The sequence below is a fragment of the Pleurodeles waltl genome, chromosome 12 (genome assembly GCF_031143425.1).
Source record: "Pleurodeles waltl isolate 20211129_DDA chromosome 12, aPleWal1.hap1.20221129, whole genome shotgun sequence".
In the NCBI taxonomy this organism is placed as follows: Eukaryota; Metazoa; Chordata; class Amphibia; order Caudata; family Salamandridae; genus Pleurodeles; species Pleurodeles waltl.
Window position 1 is genome coordinate 363,072,152 of NC_090451.1, and position 26,261 is coordinate 363,098,412.

At 41.9% G+C, this 26,261-nt stretch overlaps 1 protein-coding gene across 1 annotated transcript in view; it reads left to right on the forward strand.

Annotated features, from left to right (window-relative positions):
• Positions 1-6,710: 6,710 nt before the first annotated feature.
• DNAJA2 (DnaJ heat shock protein family (Hsp40) member A2) overlaps positions 6,711-26,261 on the forward strand; it is a 215,636-nt gene continuing 196,085 nt past the window's right edge. The window contains exon 1 of the mRNA XM_069216615.1: positions 6,711-6,892. Coding sequence (XP_069072716.1) covers positions 6,815-6,892 — 78 coding nt within the window. The 5' untranslated portion in view covers positions 6,711-6,814. The remainder of the gene's footprint in view (positions 6,893-26,261) is intronic.

Consider the following 26,261-nt stretch of genomic DNA (forward strand, 5'->3'; position numbering starts at 1 on the left):
TGAGGTGGATTGGAATGGAATGGGCCAATTACATTGGATGGATTGAATAGAAGTGATAGTACTGGGTCAGCGGTGGATTGGGGTGGGGTGGACTGGATTGATTTGGAGTGGGGTAGATTGGACTGACTGGCACGGGGTGGACTGGAGTGAAGTGGGCTGGATTAGATTGGATTTGACTTGTGTGGAGTGGACTGGACTGAAGTGGAATGGAGAGGGGCAAATCTGATTGCACTCTGATGGACTTACACACACACACAACACTTGCAAGACACCGGAAACATTGAGTCTTCACAAGCATGCACCAAGATGAACAATCTATGTAACAAAGGCCTGTGAACAAATGTGTAAAAACTTTTTTGTAAACATGCAACCTCGTAGACACCATCATGCTCTCCATACTGTAGGAGATGCCCTGCATCACACTAACCTGCACACACATTTTACACTTCTCTATTTTAGATGAACCCACAATCCTTACAAGTGTGCATTTTTAGTTACATTGTGTACTAGAATTGACATAAAACCATTGTGCACAAAGTCCAGAATACACATATGTTTTTAGGTCTGTCCAGATTTACAATTTGACTAACAGCCATTTTTGTTTTTAGCACATTCTGCACAAATAGTGGACTTTCTGCACAAAGTCCAGAATACACATATGTTTTTAGGTCTGTCCAGATTTACAATTTGACTAACAGCCATTTTTGTTTTTAGCACATTCTGCCCAAATAGTGGACTTGCAGCGCTGCAGATAATTAGGAAGCAAACGCAGTGAGTGGACTTGCTAGATCTTGACCATGTGCCTTGCAGGTTGTGTCCAGGTACCAGCAGCAAGCCTTGGTGTAAAGAAATGGCTCCCTGTTGCAGTTACCCCCCACTTTTTGCCTGATACTGATGCTGACTTGACTGAGAAGTGTGCTGGGACCCTGCTAACCAGGCCCCAGCACCAGTGTTCTTTCACCTAAAATGTACCATTGTTTCCACAATTGGCACAACCCTGGCACCTAGGTAAGTCCCTTGTAACTGGTACCCCTGGTACCAAGGGCCCTGATGCCAGGGAAGGTCTCTAAGGGCTGCAGCATGTCTTATGCCACCCTAGGGACCCCTCACTCAGCACAGACACACTGCTTGCCAGCTTGTGTGTGCTGGTGGGGGGAAAATGACTAAGTCGACATGGCACTCACCTCAGGGTGCCATGCCAACCTCAGACTGCTTGTGGCATAGGTAAGTCACCCCTCTAGCAGGCCTTACAGCCCTAAGGCAGGGTGCACTATACCACTGGTGAGGGCATAGGTGCATGAGCACTATGCCCTTACAGTGTCTAAGCAAAACCTTAAGCATTGTAAGTGCAGGGTAGCCATAAGAGTATATGGTCTGAGAGTCTGTCAAAAACGAACTCCACAGCTCCATAATGGCTACACTGAATACTGGAAAGTTTAGTACCAAACTTCTCAGAATAATAAACCCACACTGATGCCAGTGTTGGATTTATTACAAAATGCACACAGAGGGCATCTTAGAGATGCCCCCTGTATTTTACCCAATTGTTCAGTGCAGGACTGACTGGTCTCTGCCAGCCTGCTGCTGAGAGACGAGTTTCTGACCCCATGCGGTGAGAGCCTTTGTGCTCTCTGAGGACAGAAACAAAGCCTGCTCTGGGTAGAGGTGCTTCACACCTCCCCCCTGCAGGAACTGTAACACCTAGCAGGGAGCTTCAAAGGCTCAAGCTTTGTGTTACAATGCCCCAGGGCACTCCAGCTAGTGGAGATGCCCGCCCCCTGGACCCAGCCCCCACTTTCGGCGGCAAGTCCAGGAGAGATAATGAGAAAAACAAGGAGGAGTCACTGGCCAGTCAGGACAGCCCCTAAGGTGTCCTGAGCTGAGGTGACTCTGACTTTTAGAAATTCTCCATCTTGTAGAAGGAGGATTCCCCCAATAGGAATAGGGATGTGCCCCCCTCCCCTCAGGGAGGAGGCACAAAGAGGGTGTACCCACCTTCAAGGACAGTAGCCATTGGCTACTGCCCTCCCAGACCTAAACACACCCCTAAATTCAGTATTTAGGGGCTCCCCAGAACCTAGGAACTCAGATTCCTGCAACTTACAGAAGAAGAGGACTGCTGAGCTGAAAACCCCTGCAGAAGAAGAAAGAAGACACCAACTGCTTTGGCCCCAGTCCTACCGGCCTGTCTCCTGCCTTCCAAAGAAAACTGCTCCAGCAACGCTTTCCCCAGGACCAGCGACCTCTGAATCCTCAGAGGACTGCCCTGCTTCCAAGAGACCAAGAAACTCCCGAGAACAGCGGCCCTGTTCAACAAAGACTGCAACTTTGTATCCAGAGGAGCAGATTTAAAGACCCCTGCAATCCCCGCAAGAAGCATGAGACTTGCAACACTGCACCCGGCGACCCCGACTCGACTGGTGGAGAAACAACACCTCAGGGAGGACCCTCCGGCGACTCCGAGACTGTGAGTAACCAAAGTTGTCCCCCCTGAGCCCCCACAGCGACGCCTGCAGAGGGAATCCCGAGGCTCCCCCTGACCGCGACTGCCTGACTCTAACATCCCGACGGCTGGAAAAGACCCTGCACCCGCAGCCCCCAGCACCTGAAGGATCGGAACTTCAGTGCAGGAGTGACCCCCAGGAGGCCCTTTCCCTTGCCCAGGTGGTGGCTACCCCGAGGAGCCCCCCCCCTTGCCTGCCTGCACCGCTGAAGAGACCCCTTGGTCTCCCATTGAATCCTATTGCGAACCCGACGCTTGTTTGCACACTGCACCCGGCCACCCCCGCGCTGCTGAGGGTGTACTTTCTGTGTGGACTTGTGTCCCCCCCGGTGCCCTACAAACCCCCCCTGGCCTGCCCTCCGAAGACGCGGGTACTTACCTGCTGGCAGACTGGAACCGGGGCACCCCCTTCTCCATTGAAGCCTATGTGTTTTGGGCACCACTTTGAACTCTGCACCTGACCGGCCCTGAGCTGCTGGTGTGGTGACTTTGGGGTTGCTCTGAACCCCCAACGGTGGGCTACCTTGGACCCCAATTTGAACCCCGTAGGTGGTTTACTTACCTGCAAGAACTAACATTACTTTACCTCCCCCAGGAACTGTGAAAATTGCAGTGTCCACTTTTAAAACAGCTAAATGTGTTTTATGTAAAAAGTATATATGCTATTGTGATTATTCAAAGTTCCTAAAGTACTTACCTGCAATACCTTTCAAATGAGATATTACATGTAGAATTTGAACCTGTGGTTCTTAAAATAAACTAAGAAAATATATTTTTCTATAACAATACCTATTGGCCTGGATTTGTCTCTGAGTGTGTGTTCCTCATTTATTGCCTGTGTGTATGTACAACAAATGCTTAACACTACTCCTTTGATAAGCCTACTGCTCGACCACACTACCACAAAATAGAGCATTAGTATTATCTCTTTTTGCCACTATCTTACCTCTAAGGGGAACCCTTGGACTCTGTGCATGCTATTCCTTACTTTGAAATAGCACATACAGAGCCAACTTCCTACACTTGGCCACTTTTGTAAACATAAAATCCTGAATTAACCCGAGTGAGATTTTCATACCTACCACTTACCTTTTGTAGAGACCAAAAATCCACTGCAGTTTGCTGTGTTGCGAAGGATAATCGAATACATCTCAGAGTAAAATCAGTAGCGTTGTGTAAAAGGTCATATTGGTGTGGATGGCAGCATCTGCTCAGAGCTTGTTTGCTCTTTATCCCTTCCCCTGCAGATAAAGTGTACAAATAATCACCAGAACGAGGCCCTCTCTATAAAACCCACAGACTAAAACGTAACTTTAGGTTTCCTTTAACGAACGCTCGATTTCCTTGTCTAGTCAGAAAATAAATGTTTAGTTTCTCTGTCTGGGACGTGGCACTTCTGCTGGAGCCCCTAGAGCATCACCCACCCCGGCTCCAAGCCACTAAGGGCCAGAGTCGGTACCGACTCGCAAATTGTGAATGCGACTCGCAAATAGGAAGGGGGGTCCCCTTCCTATTTGCGACTTGCATCGCGATGCTAAATTGCTTTGTGACCACGAATGCGTTCGCAAAGCAATTTGCAGTTACCACCAATGTCACACTGGTGGTAACCCATTCGCAAAAGGGATGGGGTCCCCAGGGGACCCCTTCCCCTTTGTGAATGTTGCCCAAAATGTTTTTTCAGAGCAGGCAGTGGTCCAATGGACCACTGCCTACTCTGAAAAAACGAAACCAAATGGTTTCGTTATTTTTTTTATTTTGCAACTCGTTTTCCTTTAAGGAAAACGGGCTGCAAAATAAAAATAAAAAACTGCTTTATTTAAAAAGCAGTCACAGACACGGAGGTCTGCTGTCTTCAGCAGGCCACCATCCCTGTGAGTGGAGGGACTTGCTATGGAGTTGCAAAATGCGACCCACCTCATTAATAATAATGAGGTGGGTCTGTGCAACCCCACAGCGAATCGTAGACGGTGTCTGAGACACCATTCTGCATCCGATTTTGCGAATCAAAAATTGCGAGTTGCACCGACTCGCAATTTCCAATTCGCAAAATCAGAACTTCCTACATCTGGCCCTAAATCACTTAAAAGAATATAAATGAAGATAAAGTAAAATGCGCAAGGGATTTTACCCCTCAAACGTTGCAGTTAGTTAATACACTAGTTACCACCAATTACTCCACAAGAAATTAGATCTATAAGTAACATTCAATTACATACAAGTTTTACAAAAATACAGTTTGTGCCATTAAGAGTCGCATTTCATTTTCTGCAATTCAGTGGAGTACTTGAAAAACGTCTCCTTTAGACGGAAATAAATCACCCAAACCTGACAGCAATTATTACCGGACTGGTCCACCTGGCAGACATGAGACTCGATCTCATCTGATATCTGCGCGCTCATCTTTTAAAATATTTTCCCAACCGTGCACTCAAAGTTCGTCTGCTTGCAGAAAATGAAAAGCACAAAAAATACCATACCCAGACGTTAAACGCCCACAATGGCTCTCCCAACAACTAACTCTCGCAGTTTTCACACCAGACAAAGGACTTGCAGAGGACGTAACTTCCGGCGGAACCGGAAGTGTGTATGAGGCATGCCTGTCGCCCAGCTCTCGTATTTGTAGTCGAAATAAGGCAGAAAAAGCTAAAACAAAGGTCATCCAGGGCAAATAAATGACAGTGGTGAAAGATCCAGTCTGATTGAGGCAGCAAATTGGTGGTTGCTGGGAAGCACCTCCAACAGGGTTTCTTTCCTAACACACATTGCATTCTGGGACATGTAGTTATGTATTTAAATTCATTCTCAACAGAAAAATCCATGTGAAAAAAGCAGAAGAAAAGCGCACAGTGAGATAATTGTTGCCTTGCCTAATAGGTTTTGAATCTACATAGCACATAGGCCTTACTAGCTTTTTCCACATATTCACATTTGTAAAACAGAAATATAAGGCCTTTAACAACAATTGCATAGCACTTTGAAAAATATGTTCGTAGCTCTGCCTTTAGCCACATCCGGTCAAAAACTCAATTCCTGGTACGTTTGAAACAACCTTACATCAAGCATACTCCACTGAGGCGAGCAAAGTTCGCTTCACAGTGCACACATTCCCAAGAGCACCTTGGAACCAGCTTTTCTAACCACACAAGCTTTGTTAAGTGTGTCGAGGACATTGTGAATGTTGATTGGTCAGTACCATGAATTCACTTCACTGGAGTCCCGCTGCTCTGACATGCTTCCAGTGCAACTACATTGTTTTGTAATTCCTGGGGCTCTGCACATAATGCACTGCATGCATCATTATTAAAAAATTAACACTGTGTATTTGCTTTTACTTGTTAGTAATAAAAAGATTTAAACTAAAACCGTGAAAACAATGACCATAGATCTAATTTACACACAGTCCCCGGGAGCACATTGTATGCTTATTTGCTTGTAATACCAAAACTTTTGTAATATCTAAATGCTGTTCTTTATGTAATATGAAGTTACTCATTGTGAAATCATCCAAAAGTTCAACATTTCTAACAACAATAATAACTTAAGTAGTGGACATGTGCTAGAGGTAATCTGCAGTTGATCTTATCATTAAGAATAGTTTAATTTTATTTAAAATGGTAGTGCTACTGTGGTAATCAGATAATCATCCTCTGATCATCAGGAACAATCTCTTTTTGTGAAGTATCCAAGAAGTCATTTCTAAATCATCCTCATGTCATCAGGAACAATTCCACTCAGTAAAGTAATCAGATAGTCATTTTCAAGTCATCCGCAAATCATCCGGCTGAAGTTTTTAATCACTGCTGATGACTTTAAGAGCTTGATGACGTCTGATGATGAGAAAATGACTTCTAATGTAGTTGGATGATCATCCAATGTCTCTGGGATGGCTTCTAAAGTAATCCTGTTTGACCTGGGTAGTTTAACATCATTATCGATGCTCTACTGGGGTGGGGGGCGAGTTGGGTAAGATATTCTCGCTTCAAAATGATGTAGGAGTCAAGTAATTCAAACGAAAAGTACCGTCGCGTACAGTGAAGTTTAACAGCCGCTTCACAATAGAAATACAGGTTTCCCAGGGCCCGTGCCTGATCTAACGATGGCTCCAGTCTAACCCACCTTTTGTTTAGGCATGCGCAGCTTTCTATGACGTTTAACGCATGCTTTTGAGCTGCGACGTTTCGACGTCGAGGTTAGGCTTGAGTGACGTCAGCGCGTCGATTTCTTCTCTCTTCCTCCTCCTGCGGGTGTCCGGCTTAGCTCTGCTCTGCAACAGACGGTGTCCCCGGCATTCAGCCGTCTCCTCCCGTCACAATGGCCAACGTAGTGGACACCAAGCTCTACGACATCTTGGGGGTGGCAGCCGGCGCCAGCGAAAACGAGCTCAAGAAGGTACCGGCAGAACTAGGCCGCGAGTTGAAGTAGTGGTTCTGACGGGCGGGGGTGTCATCCTGACGGCTAGCTTTCCGATTCAACACCCCGGTTTTGTACTGGGCCTGTGAGCGGGAGTCTTACATTTTGTGGTTTTTTTTTGTACCCTGCGTCTCAGCCAAGCCTAAAGCCGAGCCATGGAATAAACGTGCTCCCCCCCCCCCCCCCCCCCCACACACACACACACTTAAAAAAAAAAGCCGGGTCTGCTATACAAATGTCGGCAGTTAACCTTTTACAAATGTTAAGCCATTATGTCCAACTGTATGGGCGGGTGGGGCGAAGAGAAAGCCGCTCCCGTGTAGTTTTATTTCACAGCACTCATTCACCTTCTCCACCGTCCTCCCACTTTTTTTTGACACACAGCAACCTCTCGCCATATAAATACTCAAACATGGACCCAGTGAAACACAAAACGAACACGTGCTGTTCAAAGGACTCGTTACACACTTGTCTGGCGCAAAAGGTGTCGCTCGGTTAGGTGAATCAGGCTCTCGAGTTCAATGTTTTTTGAGTCTTGAGTCGCTAACGGTGTCTTTTTATTTCACATTCCCTGTCGTTCAGAGACTAGTACGTCTTGACTTCCTAGTTGTGACTCAGTATGACCAATTCTATAGCAAGGGCAGAGTCCAAGCAAAGAACTGTTGTTGGCGAACAAGGCACACTGCTTAATGGAATGCCAACAACGTTCTGTTATTCAATTTCTATAGCATCATACCTTTTTGGAAGTAAAAATGTTACTTGAATAAGAGTATATCATTTTTTTGTTGAATTTAGGCGATTGTGTATTAGATCAAATTCAAAATGCGTGTTTCTAGAACATTATAGTACTGGTACTAGCATTGTTACCCAAAGAGGACAACAGTGCTGTCAAGACATGCTGCTAGATCATTAGCCGAGCTTTGTGTTCTAAAGGTTAATATAACTAGCCTATACCAAATTTAGTCTTATAAAATACAGTCGAAAAAGACGAACTCTGTCCATTTGAAGAGACTGAAGTGTTGGTGTGATTAAACCATATTCTTGTTAAGTGGGTGCCATCTTTTACGTGGGATTAGAGGGAAGGGAAAATAACTACCAAGTTAAGTTGATTGTCATCGGCATTTTATTTGAGTTTGTGATATAGAGGCTTGTTTATTTTAATTGATTATAAGTTGTCTCCTTTAAACGCGAAGTCTAAAAGCTGCATATGTATTCCAAAGACAGCTCCGAGGTGTATTTTTTTTCAAAGACGATCGCCAAGGAAAACTGTTATGACGTCCGTTTGTAGGTTATTCGGCAGGTTATTAGAGGAGGAGCTTCTGGGATTCGGTGGCAACGCTTCTGTGAGACCTTTAGGAGTGAAGTGAGTCCAAATATAGGACGAAAGTTTTTAAATCCTCTCTCTCCACAGAGCTTTTTTAGTCTCGTCTAGAGATAGCCTTAAGCTTTTTCACAAGCCTCATGTTTTCCAAGAATTCATAATGTATGCTTTTGGTCAGCTTTGTTATCCATTGCCAAGTTAGTCATTCACATTTCGCTTTGCCTCCTCCCATGCATAAGTGGGTAGTGGCCTATTTTAATGAAGCCACTGGTAGTTTTCACAATGAGTTGTGCCCTTCCACCTAGCGAGTAGTACCCTGCAGAGCGACGGGTGATGTGCAGCCTGTCCTTTCATTTCGTGTTTAGCCAGCAGCATTTTTACTTTTTCTTACCTGAAAACTAGGTAGTTATAGTTGGTACCTATTTTCCATAGATGGAGCATTTTTTTGTTTGTTTTGCCTATAACTTTGGTGCTGCTTGACGAATCTTCACAAAATCTTCAAAACTTATACTTTGGTTAGTTCAGCTGCTGTCTTAAAAGCGGGGTCCCAAAACGCAGCTCAAACCGATGAACGGAAATTCACCAAATTTGTCAGGAAGCTAAATCTTAGTCTGCAGATTGTGCTTTCTGTGATTTGGTATACATCCGTTCAGTAGTTTCTGATAAATTAGTTAAAAAAAAAAAAAAAAAAAGATATCTACTGCCGCGGATTCGGGGGGAGAAGCATGGCCCTGGTTGGCTGACTTCAACCTAACAGAAAAGTAGAAGCCACCATTTTGTTTGTCGCATTGGCTTGGGGGTGGGAAAAGAGTGAAAAAAGCCAAAGGGTTCAGGATAAAGCTATTCTGACCCGATGGGGTCCGCAGAGGGGTCCTCATGGGCAAAAATTGTCTCCTTAATTTTTTGTTTGATTTGCGGGTCCATGGGTGGATCCTGGATTTGCCAATCTCCTTGTGGATTCGTGAACCCAGAGAAAAATTGGAGGAGAAAAAACCCACCCACTGCATCCAAACTCATGCTGCGCATGGCAGAGGAATTTAGCAGTTAAAATTATGGCAAACTCAAATAACTAAACTTGCAACTTTAACTTGTGCCTTTGTCATGCACAGCTAATTATTCCACATATTACATCATTGATGACAACTTCTATGGCATCATTGATATTATTACTGCAACATTTGCAATAAAATTATTGATGAAAAAATTTGCATTGCGGGGGCATAAGTTATTGTTACTTAGGGCACGAGTTATAGGTACTTGAGTTAACCATAACTCTTAACTGCTGAATTTCTATGGTTTTGTGCGAGGAAATTCAGAACCTCACTATAACATCCCTGGTTTTCAGTGGGAAAAAAATAAAACGATGCAGGCTTGACAAGGACAGACCTATCAGCTTTGCCAATACCTGATTCAAATGGGACTCTGCTTTGCATTGTACCTTGTCAACTTTTAACTCTGACTTTGAGGTAACTTTAGCTGCCTCATGAGTCTCGATGTCATACATAAAACTTTCTCTCTCTCTCTCTTTTTTTTTTTTTGGGTCAGTCCTCAACTATAATTCACACTTTGGTTTCACCTGATACAGCATTGGGCAATGTTCCCGCCCCTCCTGCTGCTATAGCCTCTTACACTGCAAGTTACAGCACAAACGTGATCATGTGCATACTTCCTAAAAAGAGGTGCACTTCAGTGCCAGGACTGATGGACCAGTTCTTTACCTTGCCAGAACTTTGATTACAATTCCTAATCTGTTTTTTGTTTTTTATTTATTAGTGTTTGGGCTGTCTGTTCAGCATACAGATACACAAAGGCAAAAATACACTTTCTTTGTGCCAGGAAGAATAATTTATTCTGATGTGCATTCCAACTGGAGAATAAGGTTGTTGCATCTCTTACAAATGTCTAATACATTCAAGATGTGTGCCTGTTTTTGCGGCACATTCTTGCACGAAAGGAAAAACAAAATTAACCCTTGCACTATTTGCCAGGGCTTGGCCCATTGCCTTTGCCACTACATGGTGGCGTTCATGTCTCTGCACTCCCTCCCTCCCTATTGAATAGTGCTGTGCATTAGTTTTGTAAGTGGGAGGCTTCTGTGTTAATTGTATGGTGTTTGGGCTTGTAATGGAGCAGTGTGTGACACTTTGTATGTGGAAAATATGAAACTTCTCAGTAGGCGGCAGTTTATACAGGTTCAGAGACTGCACATTATTTTGAGTAATACTGCTTGCTCCCACGTTCTCCCCAAAAGTGAAGAGGTGCCCCCTCACCCAACACATCAAATCCAAATGTTGATTAGTGTGGTTCTGCTTTACTGCTCCCTACTTTAAATGTAACCTAAAACGAAACCTGCAAAAAATGCTTCATTTGAGCAGTTTACTTTCTGAATTAGCAGACTGTCAGACTGGTTTAAAAAATAGTAATTTTTGTTTCCTAAGAATAATCAATTTCCTGCGTATGTTTGCTCGCAAGATAAATGCGTACAAGTTTGAGTCCTTTGATCTAAGCTTCCAAGTGGTCCTAGCACTTTAATGATTAGTGAAGTGTTTTATTTAAAAAAATATATAAAAAAAAATACCTCCAGTCGGAAGAGCCCACATTTCTTTTATCTTTGGGTGTATGTTTCATCCCTAATGCATTTTCCAGACTCAATTTTTTATAATAAGCAATATGTGTGGCGGCCTATGACCTTTGCTAATAATGCCTGTAATGGATGACCCAGAGAGAGAGATATATTGTATATTAGTTTAAATGTGTATGTGTTCACTGAAAAACAAAGGTTAATGTGACAGGTTTGGGTATAGTAATAAGATTAAGTAGCTTTATAGGTAGGTGTTGAAATAAGATAAGACCTAGCGTTTAAAAAAAAAAAAAACTGCAATTAATCAGTTATAGTTTACTGATCTAACTATAACCTTGAGCCATGCCTTGCTTGGGATCTCGCATATTACATCTCTTGTTACAAGTTAAATTACGTCACTGATTTAAAAGGAAAAAAAAAAAAGTCTGCTTGCTTGTCTGAGGACAGTTTGTCAATGTATCAGCGGGTGGCCATCTTAAATTCTTTTTAATAACTGATCCAAGATGGCTGTCCATGTCTGTATTGCATCCGCTTTTGATTTTAATTTTTAAAGTACAAAATTAAGATGGTCACCATACATGCTCGCTTGCAGCAGCATTCTCTGAAAGAATTTTCTTGAAGGCTAGCATATGCATGAGGCTCATAGTAGTTTCCTTACTGAAAGCCAGTTTGTTGAGCAGCTGCGTAAGCAGAGTTATCACTTGCAAACTTAAGTGTATATTATTTCAATGCAAAAGGAATGGAAGTTGTGCTAGGTAACAGAAGCAGGGCCATTGAGGTCAATTATGAGGGAAGGTTCATGCATCAAAGGTCAGTCCATCTAGTTTTGAAGTAGATACCAGAATGCAAAGCCCTGGGTTTTTTAAATTTCAACATCATGTAGTCCATAGTGAGTAAATAGGAATACTCCATGGCTGCTTGCTAAAGATAATTTTAAATAATGTATTAAGACTCAGACTGTATACCATGCATAAAAGATTGGCCTAAAATATAGTTTATATTAATACAGATCAGCTAACTTAGTGTATTGAAAACACAAATGTATCTACAATTGGAGAATCTCTCTCCATTAGTCAAGCAGGCGAGGGGCACTGTCAACAGAGATGATACAGTGCCTCTTCCCTGTTTGACTAGTAGTTTGATTCAAATTATACCAGTATATCCTTTAACCCCTTCGCTGACAGACCTCTTCTCCCTCCCCCACCCCCCCACTACCTCATGTTCCAAGCCTTTTTTTGGCTATTTGGGGCAGTTTGTGCTTAGGCCCTCATAACTTTTTGTCCTCACAAGCTACCCACGCTAAATTTTCATCCTTTTTTTTTCCCCAACATCCTAGGGATTCTAGAGGTACAGAGTTTGTGGGATCCCCTGGAGGACACCAAGAAATTAGCCAAAATACAGTGAAAATTTCATAAAAAAATAAAATGGAGGGGGAAAAAGGGCTGCAGAAGAAGGCTTTTTTTTTTTTCTGAAAATTGCATCAACAAAGAGTTTGCGATGCTAAAATCACAATCTTCTCAGCTTTCATGAACAGGCTGACTTGAATCAAAAACACACAATTTCTGCATTTTACTGGGGCGTACCCCATTTTTACAAGTTTTTGTGCTTTTAGCCTCCTTCCAGTTAGTGACAGAAATGGGCGTGAAACCAATGCTGGATCCCAGAAAGCTAAACATTTCTAAAAAAAAGTAGACAAAATTCTGAATTCAGCAAAGGGTCGTTTGTGTCGATCCTACAAGGTTTTCCTACAGTAAAACCTGGTGTCTAGTGGGCATTTCTTCAGCGATCTACAGAGGCAGGAAAGGCCTTTCCTGCCTCTACCTGCCCCCATCTCCCAGTCGGACGTCAGCAGACGTCACTTTTGGGAGGTGGGGGGGGGTCGAGGTGCTTCTCCTTCCGTCCCTGCCCTGGGCGGGTGTGGGTGGGAGGCTCATGGGGGGAGTGCTGAGCCGGGTGCAGGACGAGCTGGTCTAGTCTTCGGCACACAGCAACTGTAGCTGAGGACGAGGCCAGCTCGTACCGGGCATCCGTAGGTGTTAAAAGGCTCCCTTAAGCCAACGAGCTGACAAGCTCACCTGGAATGCACCTGTGTGCCTGTGGAGAGTTACTGTGACCTGTGAAGACTTGGCATGCATACTAGCAACCCCAGATGACATTTCTCTGCTCTCTACAACGTCTACTCCCTACTAATGAAAGACTAAATCCAGAAACAAGTGTTTAGGGATAATGGCACTACCAGCACAAACGTTGGTGAAAAACTACATCAACTTTGAAGTAAGTGGACTGCATTTACCAGGATGAAATGGGGTGCATTGTGCTGGGATGAGAGGCAGTATGCGCTCTCCCCTCTCTTATATCCTTTGAGGGAGCATGAGCCAGTCTAAGGTTTGATTGCCCAAGTTCTAGTTAAGTAATCTAGCCACTATAATTTGGTTTAGCTGATGTCATTGTTTCTTGATATTCAGAAATGCCTCCCAAGGAGTCCTTTTTCTACAAATCAAGAATATTTTTAGTTCTGTTTGCCAGAAGAGCCTACTTATGGTTGTAATATGTCTTCCTGCTTTTCTACTGTGTGCTCTTTTGCATTCATATAGCCAGCTTAGTAAGCAACATATTGACTTGATTTCACTCTATTTAATATGGCAAATACTTCTGAAAGAAATAAAGGAGAGACAGTCCTATCCAAGTATCCACCAGGACTACCCTAATTTGTTTGAATTGGTGAAATGCTGCAAGCAGACACACTAATATTTTTGTTATAAGGGCTCAGTTACAGAGAAAACAAAGTAAAACATAACCCTGCTATACAAATGTTTTTGCAATCCCAATCAGTAGTGAAAATTACTTTTCCTCACTAAAATCGGTGTAGCCCCTTAAAAAAAAAAAAAAAGAGGACAACACTTCCACCTAAGCTCTACTCAGCCCATTTTTTTTTTCTCCACCCTTTCTCCTTTAACAGCAGCTTTGATTTCTGTTCTTGTAGATAGATCCTACCTTTTTCTTTCCTGCTAACTCCTGGACGTGGGCCATTAAACTCTGGGCTTCGAGAATCGGTCACTGGGTAGGCCTTTACGTATATGAAGATTGCTTGTAGCCTATTCGTTATGCTACGTTTTCAGAAGTCAAAAACAATGGGGGAAAGCCCTTGTGACCCTACTATACCTGGGCTAAGAACAAACTGTTAAATCAGTGGTATAGAGTTCGGCCAAGTTTCCCTTAAATGCTTTTGAATGTAATCACTGTGATATGGGCCATTACCACGCAGTCCTGCATGCATTTTGATATTATCCTAGAAAACATTTTTGGATGGTCTTGCTCTTGCTCACGGTTGGATTAATTTCCGTATTTGATATAAAGGTTCCTCTTCCTTTGTCCTGATGAGGCCCATAGACAAAGGGCCGAAACGCGTTGACCAACAATCTGAGGAGTGCTACCAATTTAAGAACTGAAAAGGATTAAATAAAACACTAAACCGCACATACTCAGTATGAATAATTGGTTACCAGTGACTGTATAAAATCATCGCTACCTCGTATAGGACTGCCCCGTTACATTGAACTGTAGAGTGCTTATGCACTCTGTGCCTTTTGTCTTGTTTTGTTTGGAATTTGTGGTGTGTGTGTATATATATTTTTAATTGTATTGGTAGATGTATGTATATGTTCTAGTGATGTTTTTTGTGTCAACACTTTATATGTCTTTATGTAGGAAGAGGAGTGGACAAAGTGAGCTTAAAATATGAAGTTATTATCACCAAGTGTGATTTAAAAAAAAAAAAAAAATTCTCAGTGATCAACTAATGTTTTCACTGATAAGGTGAATATGTTGTAGTATTTTTTCCCTGCTCTATATCATTGATATATCAGTTTTACATTTTCAGAAGAGAGCTAGAAAACACTTTGAACTCTCAGGTCCTTTTAACCACACTGCCTCAAAACATCGGGACTGCCCTCTAAAATATGTCCCACCCCTGCCAAAAACATAAACTTCAAACTAGGCCAGAACCCTCCAAAAAGTAGTTTGATAAACCTCCCCATTTAACACAGGGAATGCTGTAATTTGGTGCCAAGCAAAATAAATCGTCTTTGTCCACCAAGAGTGACCAATCCAGAAGCCTTATGGCAGGCCTCTGTGCTTCTGCACTGCATTGAGAGGGAGTGCCAAATCTCTTCAAAGCCAAAATTTAAACATAAGTTCTTTGAAGAGACAATTGCAAATCATCAGTGCACTTCTATTCCAACCCTCAATCAATTCCTGCCTTTCGCTTATCTTTCAGACATGTGGCAATTGGTCACATGGGGAGTTTTTTTTTTTTTGTTTTTTTTTTTTGACCATGTAACTAAAGCCTTTCACTTGGAATTCGAACTTTGTGTTTATCTATTTGAAGTAATGTCTTCTCTGTGGGCAGCTGTCATCACATATAATTATCAATTCCACTTATAATAGACCTGAATCCGAGCAACTTAAATACTCATTTATTGAACCCCTATTTTAAAATCCCACTGCAAATTCAAAATACTCTGGAAACTACTGGCCACTCTCCAATCTTGGTAATTTCCCAAACTGCACTTACTAACATTAGAGAATACTTACTTTCTACCTTGAAAGAAGGGAAGCAAACCACTGCAAATTCTTATTGATCTCTCTGCATGATATGTTACTCTGGCTTGGAGAATGGGCTCTGTATAACCTAAAATTGATTTGTTCGTTCTTACGTATTAGAAGCCAATAAGGCGCATCAAAACAAAAGAATCTTCACGACTTAGTGATGCAGTTGTCTCACAGACTTCTTCCTCCTCATCGCTACTTGAAGGTTAATGGAGTTCACCTTGAAACTTTAGATCAGTTCCGAGACCTGGAAGTAAATGAGAAATGAAAACACTGCTCCCTAAAGCAAACACAGCCATGGACCATCTATTCCATGTTTAACACTGTGTTTCATTGTTCTCTCAGAGTTTTGGTTATCTTAATTCAAATCTTTTACTACTGTTAGAGACAGGCTGCAGTAGATAGTCTTCGGGCTACAATCCCTTTAAACACCTATTCTCTCTTGTGCTCCAGAAGGCCAGCTGCTCACACTTAGATAGTGAGATTGTCTTTTTTTTTTTTGGGAAGGAGTTCATAATTAAATTGTGTGGGGTAGCTCTGTTATTTTTATTGGCTCAAGCCGTTCAATTGACAACTCCAATTTAAATTATAATTTTACATTTCCAATTTCAGTTCATGGGCTTATCTAAGTGCTAGCTCTTTCCCTTTTTGTATTCTTTTATTCATTAATCTTTTGTGCAGAAATAGCTCTTAGTCTTAGCTGCCATTAATGTGGCCACAAAGACTGGTTACCGGAGTATCATTAGGCAAGTATATACCAGAAGATAATTAATTGACAAGGCCTGCAAATCTGGAATTGTTACTCTGACATTCAGAAGATGCAAACCAATTGTTTTCTTACTATATATAACAGCTTAATGAAGAGTTTTATGTAGAGGAAAAAACATGGAGAAGCTATGACAATTCTTAATTGTATGCTTACTGGCAGTCCAGGGACTCATGGGGATGAACCTGATCTTGTGTGTTGACTGGTTCATATAGTGCGACTTAGCCATAAATATGACTGTAACTGCTTTCCATGTATTGCAAAAGCCCTGATGATTATTAAGAGTTCATATCTGAACAAGTTGTATGTTCCTTGTTGTTTTTTTTTTGTTTTTTTTGTTCCTTACTATGATGATTGATTTCCCCCAATCTTGGATCAGTTGTTTGTTAGGATTTTGATTCGAAGATCCATCTTTTACCAGATCCTTAAGGGTGATAGATCCGGATTTTATTCTGCAGGAAGGCAGGTTATTGTCCATTCAATGTATGAGGCTGGGAGCTATGAAGGTGACTGCTGGCAAGTGGCAGCTAGTGTAAGGGTGTAATGGGCCAGATTGATGCGGTTTCGGATGCAGTAGACCTTTTTGCTCCATTATTTTTATTATTTGTGGCCTCCAAAGTAGATATTCAGGTGCACAAAGATAGATTTGTTTTTGCTCATCCCAGAAAGAAGAGCACAAGTGTGATGGTTGCCTGGACTAAGTGAGGGAAGCTCAGGAACAAAAACATTCTATTTAGTCTGCCCTTGATGATGGGAAGTCTTAATGACCATTTTGGTTTGTGGTCAAGGTCAGCTTTCAAGTACTCTGACTCTGTGCTGGAAAGGATGTAGTGGGAAATTCCAACATTGAATATATTAGTAGTGAAGTACAGCTGAACAGTTCATTCTTACAAATATCTGCTAGATACAGTCCTTGCTCCCACAGGTGAATAGTGTTAGCAAAGTTAAAAAAAAAAAAAAAAAAGAAAAAAAACGTTCATCGTAACTCAAATATTTGCATGGAGGAGCACACCCTGAAATCCCTAACAGTTGTTCCACGTTTTCACTCTCTCCCAAAAAAACGTTCATTGTAACTCAAATATTTGCATGGAGGAGCACACCCTGAAATTCCTAACAGTTGTTCCACGTTTTCGCACTCTCCCAAAAAACAATATAGCATGTCAGCAGCAGTGCAAACATCTCAAACCATTTCTAGTTCCCCAAAAGCTACTGTAGCTTAATTCCCAAGGGCAATTCCTTGTAATTGTTCCAACTTCTGTACCACTTCCAAACATCTTTCATCATGCTGGGTGACTGCAAGTGTGTTGACTTGGGCCCCTTAATGAGGCAGCATCCAGATGCAGGTTGTTTCTAACTTTGAGCAGGAGTCTACATTCTCATGCTGCCAGTATCACATGCCTTATCATTTTGCCACCATCTGTGTATCATGCAATGGCAGGCTAGCAGGAGACAGCTGAGAGATGCTAATGAACAACTGATGAATAATTCAGTGGCTCAGCCCAGTGTTTTCAATGCCTGTAAAGCTAGAGATCATATTTGTGTTTGGGCCAGCCTGGCAGGAAGTCTGCCTAACTCTTTGAAAAATATATCGCAGGTGACTTAATTTCCTCACTCATGCCCTGGGGTTTCTTGCGGGGGGGGGGGGGGGTGTTAGAGAACATTTGTTTTATCAGAGCAACTCTGGTCATATTGCAACCCTTAAAAGTCTTAGGTCAGCCGGTTGGGTGGGCTGAAGAATAGTATCGGGGAAACATGGTGGGAAAGGACCCGTCTTAGTCTAACTACCTTAGTGCAGTGCCTCCTGACTTAGGAAGGTGTGCAGCACTCGAGAGATTTAGTCATTTATTTTTCTTCCATTTATGAACTTGTTCTTTTGCTGCTTAAAAAAAAAAAAAGCATTACATTTCTGGATATTATTCATTGTCTTGCGTCCGTAAAAATCAGGGATGTGGAATTCCTATTTCACGGGACATATTGTTTGGAGTCTGGGGCAAATATTTTTCATGTTTATTTTGTCCTTGGGACAAGTGGGCCAACCCCCGGTAGCACAAAACCTCTGACTGCCTGTTTACAGGGAAGGGAACTGTCTGCAGTTGAGGTAATGTGTGTTCATATGTTAATGCTGTTCGAACTTATAATTATGGTTCATTAATGAAAAGCATTCATTATTTGGGTGAGCGCTGTAAATATAGGTTTTAAGGTCACCCTGCACTACTGATACTGGTTCCAGTATAAAAAAAAAAGTACACGTTTGAAAAGTTTAACAAGGTGATGCTAAGTATAATGCTCTGATTAGATGCATATGTTTGCCGAGGCTTGTAAGCAAGAGCGATGATGATCTGCATTCAAAATAAAATGTTCAGAAAAAAATGCAAGTAGGAAAAAAGTTTCTTTACATTTTAGGTGCTATTTCCTTGAAGCGTCATTTAGTAAAATGTGTTGATGCATGCTAGTATTTCCAAAAAATATTCTTAATGGAAAATCAGTGTCACTATTTTCAACAAGATTATGGGACGCATGAATCTAAACAAGCACTGGCAAAGCCAACTAATCCGACATTTATTGTGAGACTTTTAGTTTCCTCAATGTGTGTATTATTCTGACTTGTCTTCTGTAACACTTTACTGTTGTGGTAGCAAAAAGAAAAAAAGTTTTTGTCAACAAAGGCCCTGCAGGTCCCCTCCATGGAGCACCCTCAGCACACCACCTGCTCTGACTGAGGGGGGGGGGGGGGGGGGGGGGGCGCGGCTCAGTGTCCTTTGTGTGGTCCCCCTCCAGTTTTGTTACACCAGTGATTGTCACCGTAGTTCTAGGCACTGAACAAAACTACTTTGTGTGCCAATATGCTTCTTGTGGAAGAACAGAATGTAATCACTCACAGTAAAGTCAACCGATAGAGAGAAAAATAGAAGTTTAATAAAAACAAAACGTCTTTAACGCCAGACCTAATTAGGGACCCAATTTTTAAAGTTACAAAAGTGCACCCATGGTACGTCTTTTAATTAGTGGCTTGCATGAATTTAAAAGAACTTACAGAAGTAGACCAGGAAATGGTACTCGAGAAAATATTTGTGAACTGTATTTTAGCACGAGCAAATATGCATGTGTAGATTTGCTCATGTGAAAATCCATTGAGCGTTTACAAGTTTAGTGTCCCTCCAACTACTTTTTTCCCAACCCTGGAAGAACTTCTACCATTGTCAGGAGTATGGTTCCAACCTTTCTCATTATCGGAGAAGATGAGGAGCTGGCAAAGTTCCTTTAAACATGCAAGTTAGTAGGTTTGCAGACTCTTAAGGCATTGCAGCCCTGGAACTATTGCTTGCAGCTTCCTCCAGCCCCAGTATGTAGATCTGCGTAAAGGTGGCAAAATAAGGAAATTGCTATAGTAGGGATTGAAATTGCAAGTATTCAAGCCCTACTACAGTAGTAGCCCTGGCATAATCAGAAAGGCTGTTATCACAGCTCTTAAACAATGAGATTGCTGCCATAATTTGTTGCCACACTATATGGCACCAAACGGATAAGTAAGTATGTTTACAGGACAAGTAGATTTAAGAAGCAACCTGTTCGATCGACAAGTAGATGTTTTACTGAATTCCACACCCCTGAAAAATATTTTGGCTTCTTATACATTTCCTTTCTAGCCTCATTTACTCTCCAGCTTCACAGCAGTGGATTATGTTTTGAAGCTAATTTGCAGGGTTATGTTGTCTTTAGGATGAGCCTACCAGAAAGTTCAAGCTGTCTGGTTTCTAACACATATTGTGGGCTTAATAAGAACACACAGGAACTTGCAGTCCGTCTGTTTACCTTTGGTTGGATTTACTGTCGCTATTTTTGTTTGCTTTGTATTGGATGGCTTTTTTTCTTTCAACGTGTTTATCTTGTGTTCGCTCTTCCATGAAGCGTAGCCTCTTTACCATCTCTGATTTGCTGACGTCCAGGCTTCTGCAGCTTTTTTTTTTTTTTTTTTTTTTTTTTTTTAGAGAACTACTTTTTTCTTGTTGTTTTTTAAGCACTTCGTAAGAGTAAATGTGTTTTCCAGCAGTCTTCATTAATGCTTTTGTTTCATGCTATGTTTTTGGGATCTTGGCACAACATCAGACATGAGCATTGTATTTGGTTGACCTCAGCAGGAAAACAGTACAGTGCTAGTGAGATATACAGTTACAATGTAATCATGACTTCTCATATCAAAGAACAGGTACAGATCTCAGTAACATTGTCACAAAATCTAATTGTCAGTGTCATTAAGATCCCCTCATCCTACTCCCCAAGAAAGCCAAAACCTGCAAATAAAAAGAAAAGAGGTTTACTTTATACAACATTGTTTGTGTGGGGACGTGTACTTGGTGTGAGCCAGAGGGTAGGGAATAAGAGTCGCGAAGTATATAGGTGGGAAGCATCTAGAGTGGAATTTAAGGTAATCTAAGTATGAAACAGAGGGCCCTTATACGGGCAGGGCACGCAGTAAGTGGTAGTCCCTCTGATAAGTGATTGACATGTGCTCCTCAGTGGTATTCAAAGTTCTTGTTTGAATCTTGAAGCACATACGTTATCCTTTCAATAGTTAAACTCTGCCAGAGTCTGGCATGCCATTGTGACAAAGACTGTGCTGCTGTGTTATATATATATATATAAAAAATATATATATATATAAAAAATATATATATATATATATTTTTTTTTTTGTTTTTTTCATTTGGCTGCTGTACCCATTTTAGCAGCCTCTAGGCATAGACGCATGGTAGAGTAGTAGCGAGAAATTTGATGGCGCGGGGAGTCATCTCAGTCCCAGAAACATAGAGCCCGAGGTAGAGAGGATGGGATATCCCAGTATTGTTTTAATTTGTGCGAGGATTTCAGTCCAAAATGGCTGGATAGTTGCACAATCCCTCTGTGGAAGTCCCCAAGGAGGCCACAGCCTCCAACATAAATCTGAGCTCGCCAGGAAAATCTTTCAGTTTAGTAGTGTAGAGGTACCAGTATTATCAAATTTTATAGTGAACCTACCTAAGTCCCAGTGAGTGACTGAACTTGGCAGTATCTCACCACAGTAGTTGCCAGTGCAAGTCTGAGATCGGGGTAGTCAAATGTTCATTCCTGAAGCTAACATGACATGGTGCTCTGGCAGGAAGTGTCTGAAGTAGGTGAGCATATAGAAAGGAGATGAAGCCTTCTGTACATTTCAAGGGGAGTAAGATCATGTGTTGCTGTGAGGCATATAACTGGGTTGGGCATAATGATACTGTTCAGTGCCTGTAAGACCGAAATCCTGTTGGCAGTTCTCAAAAGACAGTATATCCCATCAGGGATAGGGTTTTTATGAGGTAGTCCTTCCGCCCAGTGTCATCGGCGGTGGAAAGGACTGGATTGAAGTGTATAAGCGTGTATGGAGAAGGGAAACTGGTCCAACCTGCTATCCTTGTGACCGTGCCCATACCTTGAGAGTTGTGCGAGTGGGCGTGTTAAGGTATGCATTTGGGGGCCTGTCTGCCCTAGGTTTCCAGAGAATATCCCATATATGTCACCTATGGCTCTATCAATATGTAGCCAGTGCCGATCAGATTCTTTCAGTGCCAATTCTATAATTAGCTGTACTTGTTCCGCTTTATAGTATAATAGGAAGTCTGGGAGAGCTAGGCTACCTGCTTCTCTTGGAAGTCTTAAGAGTTTGTTGGAGAGTCGGGCCCTATTCCCCTGCCACAAAGTAAATCGGAAATGTACAGAGCTCAGCAAACAAATTCCCTTGGTATCTCTATTGGGAGGCCTGGAAAGAAATGAAGAACCAGTGGCAAGACATTTTGTTTGCGTTAATTCTTCCCAGCTATGGGAAGTGCATAGGTGGCCACCGCTTAAGTCTTCCATGAGTTGACGGAGCAAGGGGGAAATTAGTTCAATATAAATCAGAAATCTTAGGATGAGCTTGACTCCCAGATTCGTAATGTCTTTTTTCAGCCATTGAAGAGGTTGAGAGAGCCAGGGCTTCCATTTCCAAGGGGGGGAAGGGTAAGGTTCAGGATGAATGATTTGTGGAGATTGATACAGTACCCATACACAGTATCCTAGGTGGAGCGTTCTCTTTGGATGGCCTGACGAGAAGTAGCCGGGCAGTGAGGGAGAGTAGTACATGATCGGCAAAAAGCGATATCTTGTATTAACAGGAGCGGAAGGGGACCCCCTGTATCACTGGCAAGGTGCTTTTTTTTTTTTTTTTTTTTTTTTTAAGCCAGCAATGGCTCTATGCTAAGGGCAAGTAACGGTGTAAGTGGGCAACCCTGTTGTGTACTGCGTTGTAATGGAAAACATTTAGATGCTTCCCGCGACATGGGGTGTGCGTAGTTTGCCTGGACCAATTGAATAAATCATTTGTGAAAGCCGACCTTTATGTAGGGTGTGAAAAAAGGAAAGACAAGCCCACCCGTTCAAATGCTTTCTCTGCATCAAGGGCTACTAGAACAACCAGAAGTTTTTTGTTTTCCTTCTTGACCAGGTGGAGCACTCTTCTAAGGTTATTGTGAGTTTGTCTCCCCTGTGTGAATCCGGATGGATGAAATCGAGCAGAATTTTCTCAAGTTTGGTTGCTAATATTTTTGTATAGAGTTTAGCGTCCGGATTAAGTAGCACTATTGGTCTGTAAGAGGCACAGTTTTGAGGGTTTTTGCATGGTTTAGGAATGACTGAGAAGTGCTTCACTCATAGAAGGGATGACCTGTGTGGGAGGTAGTCATAGGATTACAGGTCTCGAAAAATCATAAAATTGTGACTAGACCTGCAGGTCGAGTAGCTTGAATAATCTACTCGACCTAGCTGTAATGAACTTGACACGGAAACGGGTCTCAAATTGTGTGATCCTAGTCAAATATTGTATTTTACCGTCTCCTTTTTCTTCATTCTCACATATGAGTGCACCTTTAAATCTGTGAGTTCAGCATTTATGGTGTAACAAAAAAAATTCTCTTTTGTTTGATTAAATACACTAAACAGAAACATTTATCATTTGCACATCACCAAGTAAAGTGTTCTGACTTTTTTTCCCATCCTATAAAAATATTTTTTTCACCACACAGAAGTACAAAAATGGTCTTTCACATCTACTGAAATATATTTTGAAATGTTTGTAAAGTTGACTTAGTTATATAAATGTTGTGTGTTAGGCTTTTGGTATCAGGTTTTTCCTTTCATTTCACACAGGTCAGACAGTTCACCTTACAAAATCCTGGAACTCTGCAGTCACAAGGAAAAGTTATTTACATTGCAAGAAGGCAAACTGAGTTTTGACTTCTGTCTCTGAACACAGAGCAGATGTGACAAGAATAAGATTTAAAAGCATCATGATTGCTGATTCAGTTTCTGACTGAACAGTACACCTGTTCTTTGTCCATTAGGAAGAAGGGACAAGTAGGATCTAAAAATAGCTCAACCTCATAAAATAAAACTTGCCATAACGAGTGGTCAAGTAGATTTTTTTGAGCCATGGATTAAAAAGGAGCGTGAGGTATGGGCCTAGCGGATTTACATCACTTGAGAGGAAATGGCTTCTTGGATTTTATCTTCACGGTTTGGGCTGCTCATAAGTTCATTCTGATCAGCTGTGACTTGGGGGTAAGTTCACTTCTTCCAAGTAGCTCCTTTGAGCTTGTGTGTTGACAGTTGGAAGTATATAAGGTTTCGTAGAAATCTTGGAAGGCCTGGGTTTTATCACATTCAGATAAGAGGAGCTCCACTGGTTCTGCCATCGTTGTCTGTCTTGTGGGCATGATGTTGAAAGCGGATAGAAGAGTGAAACAGGAGAGCTACTCCGTTGTGTTTTGTGGGTGCCGAGAAGCAATATATCAGTGGGTATGATTTGTGTTTAAGTCCAGATTAATCATTCCATTTCAGATGTGTCTCCTGCAACGCAACTATATCATGTAATTGGTCCAAGAGAGATTTTCAGAGCATGTGTCTTAGAGGGTGAATTCAGTCCCTTTAATGTTCCACATTAATGCAGTTAATACCATGGTATAGGTCAGAAAAGAGGCATTGCAAGAGTTGGAGCTTCGTAGGATGAAGCCAAGTTAGTAGAATGCGTCATAAAAGGCATCTCCTTCATCCCTCTACCCTGCAATGAAGTGAAAGGTGTCAAATAACCACACCTGAAGCAAAAAAGGAAAGGTTGTTAAAGAATATAGTAAATGTGACCATAACAAAGGGGAACATATTTCCCAAATGCCAGAGGAACCTTTTGGCAATTTACAGAGAAATGTGTGAACATGATCAGGAACCAATCAATACTTTTGCACTATAATTAGCAAACCTATGCAAGATAATAAATGCAGCCACATAATGTCCTCTGTACTTTCAAGGTAATAGATGTCATGCTAGTAGTGTCAAATAGCAAAGTATGAGTAGGTATGTGCAAATCCCATCAGGCCTACTGTACAGACAGTCTGGACCGAGGGTTTGTAGAAATAGAGCTATAACGTCAATAGTCCCTAAAATCAGTTATAGCAGAAGTAAAGTAGATTAGGTCAATCAGGTGTTCCCCGCTGTCCTTTCAGTCTGGGTTGCCATTGTCTGTTCGTGGCAGCAGTGTTGGAGCTAGTGGCTGGAGATCTCTTGGTTCATCATCTCGTCTGGGACGTGAAGTCCCAGCAGGGCGGCAGCTTCCAGAAGGTAGTTGCCTAGGTATAGTTTATTTGTGAACGTGAAGGCCAAACCGAACAGGTATCTCCACCTGTATTTAATATTGTCATGTCGGAATTGTTGTCTCCTAGCCAGAGTGGCAGGAGCAATGTCTTGCAACAGTGACCAGGATGCTCTTTAAAATAACCCTTCTCCATTTACGTGCAGCTAGTAGTATAGTTTGTTCTGTTTTGAACAAGTGCAGCTTCGATGGGACATCTCTTGGGCGTTTCTCCTCACCCTGAGGACGCGTTCTAATTTGATTTGGGAGTCTGAACTGCTAAGTAGTTCTGAGAAGATTCCTATGAGGAAGGCCTTCAATCTAGTGTTTGGGTTGCGATAGTCTACTTCTTACTGGAGGGTGGATAATCAGGAGGAAAGATCAGCATAACGTGTCTCTAAGGCGACAGCAAGATCAGTCTTAAGTTCCTCTTGTAACTCCTTCTTGAAGTCCATAATGGATGACACAAGTTCCTCTTTAGTTAATGTCATAACGCCTCCAGCTTATGTAGGTATGTGTGTGGTTTGAGTTTCTGAGGGTGGAAAATAGTGCAAAACTGTTTGAGGCTTCTTGGTAGGCAAATAGGTTATATGCGATGTTCGGTCGGTAGCTAATATGTCCCAAAAGTAGCAGACTGTACAGGTAAAGTAAAGGATAGCGTAGGACATATACAGTGCACCATCACCAGCCGTTTAAGTGTGAAAGGTTGTTACGAAGCAGTTTAGTGGGTCTGGAGCAGTGAATCTTCATGCAACATATATTTCACTAATGGTACAAAGTGCCCATGTATATTCAGTCAATGTTCTATCTAGGCATCAGGCAGGATGGGGCTTCAATAGCAGGCCTAAAAAAATCATAAAAATGTTACTAGACCTGCAGTTCGAGTAGCTTGAATAATCTACTCAACCTAACTGTAATGTACTTGACCCGGAAACTGGTCTCAAATTGTGTGATCCTAGGCAAATATTGTATTTTACAATCTCCTTTTTCTTCATTCTCACTTCAAATATGCGAGTTCAGCATTTCTGCTGTTAAAAAAAAAAAAAAAAAAATCCTCTTGATTTAAATACACTAAACGTTTGCTCCATGTATAATAAATCTAGCACACATATATGGTACATATGATACATGCATGACTTGCCTGTTCACTAATAGATTTGCCACCGGGACAGGGAGTTTTTATCAGTTTGTTTACACTCACTTTTAATAAATATATTACTAAAGCACGATGTGGTAGCACACTCATATACAGACAGTAAATTTCCAAGAAATGTCCAAAAACCTACCCACTAATTTTCAGCTTTACTGCTGAAGCTATATAATGTATTAACAAACTTTGAAAATTGTTTCAGAAAACATTGCACATCACCAAATAGTGTTCTGACTTTTTGTCCTATTGAA